The 13,776-nt window shown below is 42.8% G+C and overlaps 1 protein-coding gene across 1 annotated transcript in view; it reads left to right on the top strand.

The window, feature by feature from the left end:
• antxr2a (ANTXR cell adhesion molecule 2a) overlaps positions 1-9,986 on the top strand; it is a 73,605-nt gene extending 63,619 nt beyond the window's left edge. The window contains exon 17 of the mRNA XM_070965050.1: positions 9,882-9,986. Coding sequence (XP_070821151.1) covers positions 9,882-9,920 — 39 coding nt within the window. The 3' untranslated portion in view covers positions 9,921-9,986. The remainder of the gene's footprint in view (positions 1-9,881) is intronic.
• Positions 9,987-13,776: the final 3,790 nt, after the last annotated feature.

Below are 13,776 nucleotides of genomic sequence, written 5' to 3' on the forward strand. Positions count from 1 at the left end.
CAGATCGTAAAACAGGCTATCAGCTGGCTCACACGTTGTACAAAAGTACCATTGTACCAGGAGAAGGTGCAGTCTTTAAGCTGGCTCTTCTTTGACAGACACAGTGTCTCAGTCAGTCCATTAGCTGTAAACCCAGTTGTCTGGCTGGAGTGGGTTGACTTGGACGAGGCCTGTCTAACTCACTTCAGCACAAGCCCAAGAACAATCTCTCCTCTGTCTGATCCTCCTGGCACCTCTCCATGTCGATCCTCCCACGATCTCCCTCTCTTATGATTATTTTATCATTTTAAATTCTTTATGCCGCATTGCCGTGGCATCGTCCCCGCTAGAGCAGAGCGGCACGTTGGCCATACAGTACATTCACACTACAGTTATTTGGACGGCGCTCCGGTGTGGCTCTGTCCCGGTCCCTCGGTTGGATTCTGCTCGTCCATTAGTGCCATCTGTGCCTTCCTGCGCCGTCTGTGAGAGCCCCGTCGACGCCAAAACGATTGGCATTTCTCTGGAACAACCAGAGGGACGGTGCCCAGAGCTTTTAGCTGCCAATGATGTGCACTTACTCTGACAAAACCAGAGAGGGGGGAGCGTGGAAGCAAGCAGGAGGCCCCGGCAGGAAACAGCTGCACCTACAGTAATGCAGTCGCCATGTTCAAGCTTCAGGAGAAACCACTTATCCATGCAACAAAAGACAGCTGATTCCGAGTCAAGAGTGGTTTCATTTTAGACATTTAGCTGACAGTATTATGCACAATGACTGAGAGATGAGACAACAGGTACAGGTTGACAGGCATTGCAGCAGAGTGGCCTCGTAGGCTTTCAGTTGGAAGATATGAACCGCCATGATAGCGAGCATGGGCCTCAGCTAAAGTGCCTTTGAGCAACATTCTGAAGCCCTTAAAGCTCCAAGATGTTTTTATATAACTGAAGTGACCTTTAAGTAACAAACTGAAAGCGAACTTCCCCACAGAAGCAGAATTCATCTCTGATACCCCTTTTTGCATGAGATTAGCTCGGGTTCTTCACTGGTTCTGCTCAGGATTGTTGGAACCTTGCTGCTGTCTAGCAAACCAGCCAGCAGTTTAAAGCAGAACCACTGAAGTCAAGAATCCATCATCAACTGAGGGCACAATGCACAAGATGGCGGATCACATTGATTACCTGCAAATTTTAGTTTCTAAAAATAAAAATAAGCATCCACACCATCCTCTCTTTCCAACATGTAGAATGTGAGACGCCCACTGATATCATTGTAGTTTATACTTTGGCTCGACAAAAATCTGTTTTTTTGGTCCCAGCTGCGAACCAAATTTTCATATTCCGAATCAGTTTATATTTGGTTGAAATGCTCCAAATGGCTCAAATTTAGGTGCTCTTACTGGAACAGAACCTGTTCCATGTTGGTGGAAAAGGGGCAAAATATGCAGTTGATACGTACTTGCAGTATTTGGTGTGCCCATAGTAGTTTGTAAAGCTAGTAAGTGCGTCATGAAAACATTTTTAGGAGGTGTTGTAAGACTGTTCAGAAGTCAAGTGACCATCCTGATCCTCCTTAACTCCCATTGTGCAACAGTCAACAACTTGCTGTCACCAATAAGATGCTGCCGAGGCCTGACTATATGGCTAACAGATTTATCCTGTTCTCTGGCACCCTGCTCTTGCTGCACCTAGGATATACACTGGACAGTCAGATCAGATATTTCTAGGTTTAGATTTTAGGCTGTCAGCTAATGCTGTTAGGCAGATCAGTTTACAAATTAAAAACAAAAACTTCAGCTATCTTAGCCTACAGTTCAGACTGGTAGGAACAAACCAGAAGAGAAGTTGCAACAAAGTTACATGGACTGAAGTCTGATCAGTATTGTTTCCAAATGGCAGTGTAAACCTAGCATGATGGTTCAGACCAAAGACCTTGACCTTTTTCTTCACCATCAGTTTATTTTTTTTCTCCACTCAGTAAGATATTCTCCTGTCTGCAGGACATGGGAGCCAGCGATGCTCTGACAGTCTGCAGACCATATGCTGCTGCCTGCTAGCATAACTTTTTACTGCAAGCTGTCGCTCACTTCCTCTCTGCTCCCTGGGTCAGTCAAGTAGCCATCAGAGCCCGATTGCCAATCAACCACCGCTTATTGCACACTCAAACTATTGGAGGCAGTGTTGCTGTTTTAAAGGCTGAATATGTACATAAATACTGAATGGTGCCAGAGGTTGGATTTTATATCATCTCAAGATTTGGTGGTAAATCTTTGTTATTGCTTCTCACTCAGAGTGAGGGTTACTGCTGTGTCTGAATCACATTATGAATTTGTAGTACACAATGATCTATCATAGCATGATGCATGAAAAGGCAGCTGCAGTGCACAGCTGAACTCAGTGACCACTTCATTAGGAAAACCCAGTTAAAAATCAACTTTTCTGGCTCCACCCATCATTAAAAACGGCTTAAGTTGTAAGTCACTTTTTCCCTTAAGTTTAGGCAAATTTTAAACCACGTGTTGTGCCAAGCATCACACTAATTGTGTCTGCAGCACCAATTTAAACTGAAGAACTCAAAGGTGTCACTGGACACCGGATCTGTCAGTCTTTTTTACCTGTTAGTTAATAGACATTGCTAGATTTAACTGATTGAATTAAATTAAATTAAATTAATTTGAATTAATTAAAGTGAGGTATCATAAGATACCCTTTATGGTCTTAGTATGTACACATCTGTGTGTGCTGTTAGTCTGGGGTGGTTTTTCATGGTTTCTTCTCGACCGCATCATCAGAATGACTTAAATCTGCTGCATGCAATGATATTTAGGAGAATAGTTTGCTTCCAAATTTGTTTCCCACAGTTTGTGTTTGTCACTTTCCTGTTTCAACACCACAATGTGCTTGTGCACAAAGCCAGCTCCATAAAGAGATGGTTTTCCAGTTTGTTGTGGAGAAACTTCACTGGGCTGCGCAGAGCCATGACCTCAACCCCATCCAACATCTTTTGGATGAAATGGAAAGCCAACTGTTCACCAGACTTTATCACCCAACATCAGCATTGGGCCTCACTTGTGTGTGAATAAGAGTAAATTCCTGCTGCCAGGTTCCAAAACCACATAGAAAGTCTGAAACAGGAAGAGTGGAGGCTGTAATAACAGCAGATTAATGCCTTTGGTTTGAGAAGAAGATGCTCAACTATGACAAATGGGTGTAGTGTTTTTGAGTGTTGTCCATATACTTTCATTTGTGTTACAGCCTCATGCACTGCTGTATACATAAGAACATGGAGGCATTTTTAACGCGGATATTAAGCATAGATGGAAACTCTTTCCTGATTTGGAAAGGGAACACAGTTTCATCCTGAAGACATCACTTCTTTTCCAGCCTCTTCCAGGATAAACTTCACAGTTGTGAAAGGAGTAACTATTTTTTAAAATGTTGTCCTCCCATGTACCTTATGTGCTTGTATAATCTTTATTCATCTCTTTACAATGAGAAGAAATGCCCGAGTTGTCAGCGAGCGTCATGTATTTGGCCGAGTCTCAGGTGGCTCTGATTTCCCAGCAGGCCAGATGGCAGCGCTGTGTGGGCAGTGTGTGTGTGGACGAGGGGCTGTGAGAAGAGGGCCAGCAGCCTCGTGGAGGGAGGATTGCTCACACCCTGGCTCTCTCCTCTGTCCCCGTGCAGCTGTGCTTCTCCCTCCAACTTGAACTTTTAATTTGTTCAATATGTGGCAGAGGACACAGAGTAAAACAGAACACATGTCTGGTGGCTGAGGCTCGACAGGCAGGGACAGTTCACACTTCTTTCTTCTTCTTTTTTTTTGAGTTCCTGTGCTTAGGGTGGATGGTACCAGCAGGGATCAGTTTAGGGTTATCATTTTTAAATAATTCAGGCACATTTCAAAAGAACAGTTTAAGTTAAACCCTGGATTAGTAGAACTCGGTCTAAGAGCTAAAAGTTAAATCACAATAATTACGATGTAGTCCAGGATGAATGAGCTCCAGATGGAAATGATCACTGACAAAAACCCAGACATAGGACCATTGCTGCTACCTCCTGCAGGAGTACATTTAGATTAAAAAAAGGTGGTGGTGAACCAGTGCCGTGGTAGCTGAAAGGTTATGGCTCATCACCACATAGCTGCATAGCCCCAGCAACTGCCGGCCTTTGTTGCTTATCACTCCCCTCTCTCTCACCCATTTCCTATCTTCCCCTGTCTCTACTATTCAATAAAGGCTAAAAAAAGAAAAGAAAAGAAAAGCTTTCTTGCTTTGCTTCTATTATGACATATGGGAAGCAGAAACGCTGTACAGTATGGGAAGAGAGGGAACGGGATGATATGTAACACCATGGTACGAGTCTTAGCCCCGTTTTCTCCAGGAAGTTGCTCATTTTGTTCCACCCATCTCAAAAATGGAGCCATTTTCAAAGTGCAATGATCCCAGCTATTGGTTTAAAGTTGAACAGAGCTCGGGACATTGGAACACATCCTTAATAACTTAGATTTTTCCAGAATCAACATCATATCTTTAGATTTGAGATCTTGTTTTTGGTTGTGTGTTTCCACAAAGTTGAACACAAAGGAGTTCACTGCTTCATCCATAGAATTTCAATTTAATATTTATTCGTACTGAATGCGATGAAAGATTTTAGTCAGGTTTTTTCTAAAATGCAAAGAAAGACCGGTGCAAACAGGTCTGACAGACCAGAACATTCATTGTGATCCCTGAAGCCTGATGAGAAACCACAACTTGTCCCAAACCTTTTCAGGTGGAGACGGAGCCACAGTAAATACAGTAGGTAGTTCATGCAGTGAAAAGTAGATCATCTTAACAGCTATATGAGTACTTTGCTCTATGAATTTGCTGTTCAACTCATTAACATTTTGTCAGAACACACTAGTGTTGGAATAATGTGATGAGAGTTGCCGTCGTCCTGTTGCTGTTGGATTAAGTAAGCCCTAGATTAACTAAGCTACTGTATAGGCCGCAAAGCTCTAATGTGGAAAAAAGTCTCTGTTCTGGTAATAAAATCTTTCAAAGCCTGTAGCTTATCACTGCAAAATAAGCATCTTGCAACTGGATTACAACTCTCATGCTTGCAAGTGTTTTCACACTACAGTCCAGATGGGAGATTCGTTCTGTAACCTAAATGGATGCCGTCTTTCGTGCATCGTTTTTGTCTTTGATATTGTAAACGGGACAAACTATACAATCAATTAATACGACAATCCCGTACAAACATTTGGAAGGGAGCTCACTCGCCATCAGCTGTGTTTATTTCCTGTTATTTGTCACCCAAAAATTGTTGCGGAGACTTGTTTCGAACTGGTTCTGAGCCGGCGTCATGAAGAGACAAACACATGGCAAGTTAATTTTTCATTTGTAGTTCTGTTTAGTTTACAGATTATAGAAGATTATTTTCTAAATTATAGAGAAAAGGAAAGGAAGAAACAGACATGGGTGTAACTTCTAGCGCTTGACTCACGCTCTGGAATGGATCCTACCAGACTACAAAATGACCTACAAGTTATATAAATGTGTTGATGTTCTGATTTTAAGGTGAACTGACAGTTTGGGCACCCTCCACCACAGACCTGCTGCACTGAAAACCCTCAGATTCAGAACCTGCTTACAATGAATGAATTCAAAAACATGACTAATGTTGACTTTCCATTTCGACGTGTCCTGTTGCGACCTACACTTGGTCCAGCTCACTAAAAGCTTTTCCTGCACAGAACAAACATTTCAAACGCTTCAAATTTCACCTTCAACCGTATCCATGTCAATAATAGAGACATTGTTCATGCGAGGTCATTTCTTGGATAACTGAATGATTGCATATTATGAAAACCTTTGAGCTAGCCAGCTTCTCCTGTGCTTGTATGACATCTTTTGAAGAGTTTACACAACCTTCCAGCCTTTGTTGACTGAAGTGATTTTTCCAAAGTTCCACCTTGAGGTCAGGAAATGGGAAAGCGGAACTGTAGACCTTAAACATCCCCTTTCTTGGACGTTAGACAGCAGGGCAGACATTGTCAACTGCCCAAAAGGCTATGTAGAATAATCAAATGAAATTCTGTGTAATGCAGCTAAGGAGCCAAATAGTAACAAGTTGTTCACTTTATCTTGCTGTAGGTCTTAAAGCCCCACCCTGCAACGCTCATGCAGAATGTCTTACACTAAGAGCTCAAAGCACATAAAACGAGTTTGTTCTGAGTTGCTGCTGCGCGTTCTCTGAATCTCGCCGTCTCGTGCAGCCGAGCTCCTCAGAGAGTTGCGGCTCTGGGGGACTCAAGCTGCTCAGGGTGCGAAACACTGCGAGAGATGAGAATCAGAATCAAACACATACAGTCACACTCTCTCCACTTTACTTTTGGAGCCCTGCCTCAAGTTACAAGCCAACAGTCCAAGTGACAAACATGTTGTCTGAGGACTGGGCAAATGTGGACCTCTGCAGCTCCTGTCAACACGCAGCGAGGGCCCGCTAACAAGACTTCAGTGTAGGTGGCTAAAACTCGGGTTAGATAGTGAAGTATTCAACATGTAGAGCTGAGGCTGGGACTTGGGAGGATTATTTCAGATGCTGAGATTATTGACTACACAAGGCAACAGAATTTGGAATAAACTGTGCAAGAATCCTGTCATTCTTGGCAGCATTTTAGCTCTTTGTTCTTTCTAAAAATGTTTTTATTAGTGTTGCAATGGGCACCCAATGAATTGATGAGAAAATTCATCAACGGCTTTAAAAATTGATTAATCATTTTAAGCAGTTCATCAAATATAATGCCAAGCATTACTACAGTATTTAACAGCTTCATCAAATACAGCTCATCAAATACTGAACTCTTATTTCGACAAAATAAGGTGACACTTTTAAGATACAGTGGAGATTACTTCATATTCTGACATTTAACAGAGTGGAAAATAGTGAAAAATCAAAATAAAAGTCAAAACGTTGTTTGACAATAAAGATAATCATTAGAATCTGTGACCTTCTTGTGTGTGTTGGACCTCTCAGGTGTTGTCAGCAGTGGATGTTGTTGTTATCAGTTAAACCATTCGATATATTCTCATTTATTTGAGTAGAAAGTCAGTCGAGTGTCTGTAATGAACCTTATTAATCACAGTCTTCATTTGGAAGTCAACGCCTCAGTCTGACCCCTCCGCCTCACCCCCTCCTCTTGTCTCTTCACCTCTCCATCTCTCCACCTGACTCATCCACCCGTCTATCTGCAGTCACGCTCCCGTCCGTCTGATGAGATTTCACTGACATTTCATGCTGACATATTCAGACTATTGTTCTGCCGCTCCGGGTGGCACAGGTGGGCCTCCATCTCTCCAACATGGCCCAGTTACAAGGCGGCGCTCCCTGCCAAGTCAGGCCCCGCTCATCCGGGAACAGGGGAGCTGGAATGGGTTTGACCGTATTGTGCTGCACCTGCTTCACCCTCGCACCAGATCCCCCTGCTTCGCCTGCCATTCTGCCGCCGCAGAGAGCACTTCTTCCCTCACCGAGCCCCCGCGCCGTAAAACCCGTAAAATCCACTGAACTTAGCCGCTCTGATGGCCGCGGCCAAAACAGCATCTGATGTGCCTTATTTGTTGACTGTGTGAGATTAGTTGTAGAGGGTACACGTCGAGGGGCTTACCATGCAGAGATGGAGTGAAGCCCCCACCCCTCCACCAAACACCCACCAGCCCTGCCAAATAATGAGAAATGGAGGATTCTGCAGCTTGTCTAAAGCCCTCGTCACAGTCGGTCCGTGCACACTTCTGCTCCGGAGCCAGACTGTAGTGCAGATACTGTAAGAGCTCCCACACCAGAGGAGCTGGCTGCTGACGCCTGCCTTCACCCTGCAGCTCAGGAGCAAACGTCTCGGCCATTCCTGTCCATAATACCTCAATGGGAGGCAGCCACCTGGACGGTGTCAGGCTTGCATGTGCAAGAATGTGCCTTGGTTTTTCTCAAACAGAGAAAGAAAGAGACTGTGTGGACGTTTTAATGCAGGCTCAGTTCAGCCCATGAATCAGGTCTTTTAATATCAAATTCGGTGCTAATTCAGAACTTTCCACTCACACGTTTTCTGGTCACACCTCTGAAACTGAAACCAAAATTGAAATCCAAATTTCCATTTTTTCCCGTCAACACCAATGCAACACGGGCTGTGATCAATGAAAGACATTTTCAGTCGAGTGATAATTGTCACTTTCTTTGACAAACCAGCCGCTCTATTATGATTCTCCCTCTGCAGATGAGCGCGGTCATGCAGAAGGATCTCATAAAGGACGGTCTCTGTAGTGTGAGGTCACAGTTTTTTCGAGCTGTGGAAGCCATCTTTGGATTGTGTTATTTTGGATACTAGAATCCTGATCCTTTCTCTCATCCTGGCTCACGGTAATAGTGTCTTACTTTCTCTGTCTCAAGTCTCTGTCAGGCACACATACACTTGAAGCCGGGTAGAAATTCAGTTATGTGTGGCCAAGAAAATGTGGGTCTCCAGCAGAACTGTGGCTCTGTTCACCTGGACCCTGCAGGGTGTCTGACAGGTTCACACTGTCAGCCAGAAGGTCCTGATCTCAAAGCTGAGTGGAGGCTTTTCACTTTGGAGTTTTTGGCCATGATTTGGTGTCTTTCTTTCACATCAAAGGTTCAGTTCACCCAAATTACAAGCAAACACCAGCTCTCTCATCACTTGTGATTTTAAACTTTTTAGGAGCTACTTTCTAACCAAGGAACTGTCGTAGTAAGAAGTTTTCAGTGAGGTCTGTCACAGCATTTTTTCAGCTCTTTGAGTAGCATAAAGAAGTTACCTTCACTGCAAGTGAGATTTTTTTTCTGTTTTCTATGGAAGCCATCCTGTAGGGATACTGCTGCTGTTGCTGTGTGAGCAGGGTGCTGATGCTGCTCAATAAATATTTATGGAAGTAGTCAAAGGAAGCAGAGGACACATCTCCCAACAAGGACCATTGAACAAAGTATAGATAACTACCTTTAGGATGTCAGAATGAGGTTACAGTGAGCACACTGTAAACAGTGACAGAGCTACAGAGAGTCGGAGCTGTGTGCGAGCGTGAGGTTGGAGGCCTGCTGGCTGCTGGGGATTCGCTGTGCGAGAGCTCCCTCTTGGTGCCAGTCGGCCTACTGTTGGTGAACAGACTGCTGCTGCTGCACTGAGAGGCTCAGACAGCTGCCTGGACACACACACACACACACACACACACACAGAAATACACATGTTGGGTGAGAGCACGCACAGGGAGGCTAAAGTGAGATGTCTTTTTCGGTCAGTATTGTCAGAAAGGTGGTGAGAGAACAGTAATGCCTGCTGCTGGTTCACCGGTCGATGCTTTGATCTGATTGTATCGAGATCAATTTTGTGCTGACTGGACTGCTGATTGATTTTATTTGTCCTGAAATAATACTGTCATGAATTGATCTGTGTTCTCTATATGTTTTATATATGTTATTTCTGTATGACCTCTTCTTATTATTGCACTGCGTTGATTCAGTATTACAGTCTTTGTTTTTTATTTGTTTTTACATGTTTCCTTGGATCAGGAGACATAATTGATACATATACATGCTCTTTTCTTATTTTTACTTTTACCTTTATGTTGTCTTAATTATTACAGACAGTTTTATTTTTACAATTTCAATTGAAATGTCTTTAATCAAGGAGTCAATTATCAAATCATGGTGACTGTTTTTATGTAAATTCTATGATGAGGAAATAATTAGAAATGTTAATTAGAAGTATTGCCAAATATCTAAAAAAGGTCTTAATTACATTACTGCAATAAAGTATGACGTGGTTGTTATTTATGAAAGTTGTAATAATCTGTGTGTGTGTGTGTGTGTGTGTGTGTGTGTGTGTGTGTGTGTGTGTGTGTGTCTTTCAGGGTCGGTGTATTAATTTCAACCGTGTGCAGCATCAGTAGACAAGAAGGAAGACTGTGTGAAAAACAACATGTGCTGATCGTTGTGGACAAGAGAAGAATTTCAGGTTTTGTTTTTTTTTTGTTTTGTTTTTTTTGTTTTGTTTTTTGTTTTTGTTTTTTTGAAGATCTGTAATCCTGCAGCTCAAACCACTATCTGTTCACTCCGCTCTACTCTGTGCACAAGTTTCCCTCCTGGTTCTCTGCTCTTAGACCTTGGACACACACAGGGTGAAATGTTAATATTAGCTCTTATTCATTAAGTTATTTACTGCCTTTTTCTATTTTCAATTATTTTTTTTAATTGCGAAAAAAGAAGTCGAGCAAAAGCAGCGGGCGCCCCAGAACTTAGCACTCAGAGTTGCTTAGCTTTTTGTGCGCACCAAGGGCTTAACATATTCTGACCATATTGTGCCTTCTGTGGAAAACCTAATTTCATGGACACAGACAGAAGCTATCTTTAAAAAAAAAAAAAAAAAAAAACATGGAGAAAGGGGCTGTTTGCCTTTGGCGTAGAAGTCGGAATAATCCCAGTGGGCCTCACAAGTGCAGAAGTCCGTTGCCTTTTGGCAATGTCTCATCACGAATCCTCTCCAACTTCAGCAGCGCTGCGTGCCTGGCGGCTGCCCTTTGACTGGCTGATCTTGTCATTTTAACACTGAGAAGTGCACACGCATGACAAATTGTAGACAGGATGCCCCAAGGTATTGGAAGGCACCAAGACTTTGCCTTTATTTATTTATTTTTTTAAAGACACCTTCCTTTCATTATGCACTCGGGACAAGGAAATTAATAGAGCGTTATTCGACCGCAGGACAGCCTCCTGACCAGGGTGATCTCCAGCTAGGTTTGAGGGATTGATGCCTTTAAGACCTTGACATGGCGCTTGGTGTTTTTTGCCCCTGTTTTCAGCACAGTCTGCTCTCTGCTCAGCAAGGCGTAGCACATCACAGCCCATAAACAGGCCTATCAGTTTAGACTTTTAAGATATAGATACAGCTGCCTCGACACTCCTCTGCCCACCGTCTCAATCCTCCGAGGGCTCCCGGCCGCGTCACAACTCACTAGTTCTCTCAGCACCAGAATATCAAAGTTTAATTAAAATAATTAAAGGCAACAGCAAGCAGCAGCCTGTGAAGACTTGGCTGTCTCCTTTTTATGCCTTTTGACATTGAATGACCTATTACTGCGTTATTCACAGGAAAAAAAGAGGACACCACGCCACGGTGACGATGCGCCACGTCCAAAACGTAAACCCAAAGCAACGGATGCGATGGACGGATAAGTATTGTTCATTTCCAGAAATTATGTCCCCCCACCACCCCCAACTCCCTCAGCCCAAAAAGCAGGGGATGTATATTTATATATAGGGTGGATTTCTCAAGCGCGCTGTCATGATGCCAATCCCAAATGATGTTAGTGTGAGCAGAAACACTGTGGGGGAGGAAAGGGGGCAGCAGCTGAAGAAAAAGGCTCGAATGATCCAGTCACTTCGGATACCGTACTTCAGATGCAAAATGGATATTCGAGTCGAAACCTGACAAAGCGCGCCGGCTTTGACGGGAAGCGGTATAGACAATGACCAGTGGCTGGGTCAGTGGGATGTCTCTGTGCAAGCAGGGAAGCTTATCAAATGACACTAAAAATAAGTTCAACAACCATCAAGTTCGAGGGGGAATGGGTGAGCGGCTCACATTCGGTGGGCACGAGAGCGCGCAAGACGGCCGGCGCGCAGCACGCCAGTCTAATTATTCCTTTGTTTCCTCTGCATCCCGATCAGAGGGACATAAATAATTCCAAATCTAATCCTCGGGGTGTGCTGGTATTTATGTCCGATTTAAACACTTTTAGCCTCTTGCATAATTTTGCACGCTGACATTTAATAGGCTCATCAGCCTCTTTCTGGTTGGATGGTGAACGAGGAAATTTTAGCACTTCGAACTTGTCTTTTTTATGTCCCAACCAAGAGCGCAGGAATGCTATTAACCCAAACTAATGAGATATTTACATAGCAGTCACAACACGGGTCGCCCTGCTAACAACACGCCACACGTCCTCTCTGCGTCCTCAGACATCATCACACACCGTGGTGATCATTTTTAAAATCTGTTGTTGTTGATAAAAAAGAGAATTGTTGGATTTCTTTGTGCCTTCTTGTAAATTGATGTCTTTGAAGAAAAAAAAAGTATTTTTGTATTTCTGCACTTGTTAAATGAGGTTGTTTTAATGTCAGTTAAACACCAAAGTAAAGAAGATAAAGTGTTGACATTTTTCTATTTTAAGGCATTTGTTCACTTCAGCTTCATCACTTCAGATGCAACTTAAGCTTTAAAAATAGTAGATCACCACGATTGCTGATGTATCTCCATTTCATTTTTGTCAACATGTTTTTCAAATTTTGGATTTAATTTGATTTGCATGTCTACCTTCAGCTTAGTACATTATTAACAGCTCATTTAAGGTGCAATAATTGTAATTTATCATTTTATTATCTTTAAGTTGTACAGTTTTTGTCTTTCTTGCTGCCTTTTTCATACTCCCGTCCAGGTTCAGGTCACACAAGCTGCACATATGTGTGTGAGTTGCAACCAAAATACCAAACACATCTATTTTGCCGAGCTTTTACGAGTTTTACACTGTTTTTATATGCAGTCATCAGACAGTTCCTGGTATTGTGTTAACACTGCAGTCTATTGTGTCAAATATACAGTCAATGAAAAGCAAACGGTGTTGTGGTTTTTTCTCTTTTTAACACGCGTGTGTGCTCGTAGGGGTGGACATGCTAAAGGCGATCTTTAATTGGGCCCTTGCAGATTTATAGGGCCCGACAGGGAACGTGATTATACAGAGTGTGTGTGGACAGAGGAATGGACAGTGTGCAGCCTCTCCCCCTGTGAAGTCAGTCACCGGAGGCACCACGCACACACACACACACACACACACACACGCACACACACACGCACACACACACACACTGAATCCCTCCAAGGTCTTCAACGCCCCCAAAATGAGGTTTTGCATTTAGTAAAAATATGCACTTGTACACCTTCTGCTTTATCCACGTTTGCATGCTGTGACAAGATACCAGCTGAGGTGTGTGTGTGCGCATGTGTGTGTGGGTCAGTGTGTGTATACATGCCATAACCCCTCCTCTTTGCTGGAAGTGAGAGGGAAAGTGATGCTTCCTTGTTTGAGCTTCAGATGTCAGAACGGTCCCTCTCTTTCTTTGGCTAAACTCTCTCCTCTGATGAAGGTTGTTTTACGAGTTTCACCTCATTTCTGCCACTAAAGGTCTAAAGTCTCCTCTTATGTAGTCCAGACACACAGTTGGGTCATAAAATATTGTCATGTGTAGACACAGACTGGAAAGCATGACTCCTTTTTTCCGTACCTTCCATCACTAAACAGAAACACGACTTTCTACTAAAGCCAATTTCTCAGTAAACTTGAGAGAAATACAAAGTGCTCAATCAGTTTCACATTTGATTATAAGCCAGGCAACTTTAAAGTTGTAAAAAAAAAAAAAAAAACTGACTCCAGTAAATTTCTTGAGGTATTCAGACATGTTATTGCTACAAGTGGCTAAAGCCAATTAGTTTAACTTCATGTATTTCCCATATAGGGGAAAAGGTGTTTCAATGCAGCAGTACTGCATTATAAAAATACCTGTTTTAAAGTGTGCTTAAAAATATCAAAAGTAAAATTCTCATGAGTAGCCATTGCCTTATAGAGTGCTGTAAATACTGTAGCTAGTTTTTGATGCATTTAGATGCAAGGAGCATTTTAATGTTGCAGCTTCATGAGTTGACTTTCAATCTGACCAAATATATCAATACTTAAAAATAAGTATTGAGTAGTA

This window comes from Chaetodon trifascialis, chromosome 6 (genome assembly GCF_039877785.1).
Source record: "Chaetodon trifascialis isolate fChaTrf1 chromosome 6, fChaTrf1.hap1, whole genome shotgun sequence".
NCBI classification, from domain to species: Eukaryota; Metazoa; Chordata; class Actinopteri; order Chaetodontiformes; family Chaetodontidae; genus Chaetodon; species Chaetodon trifascialis.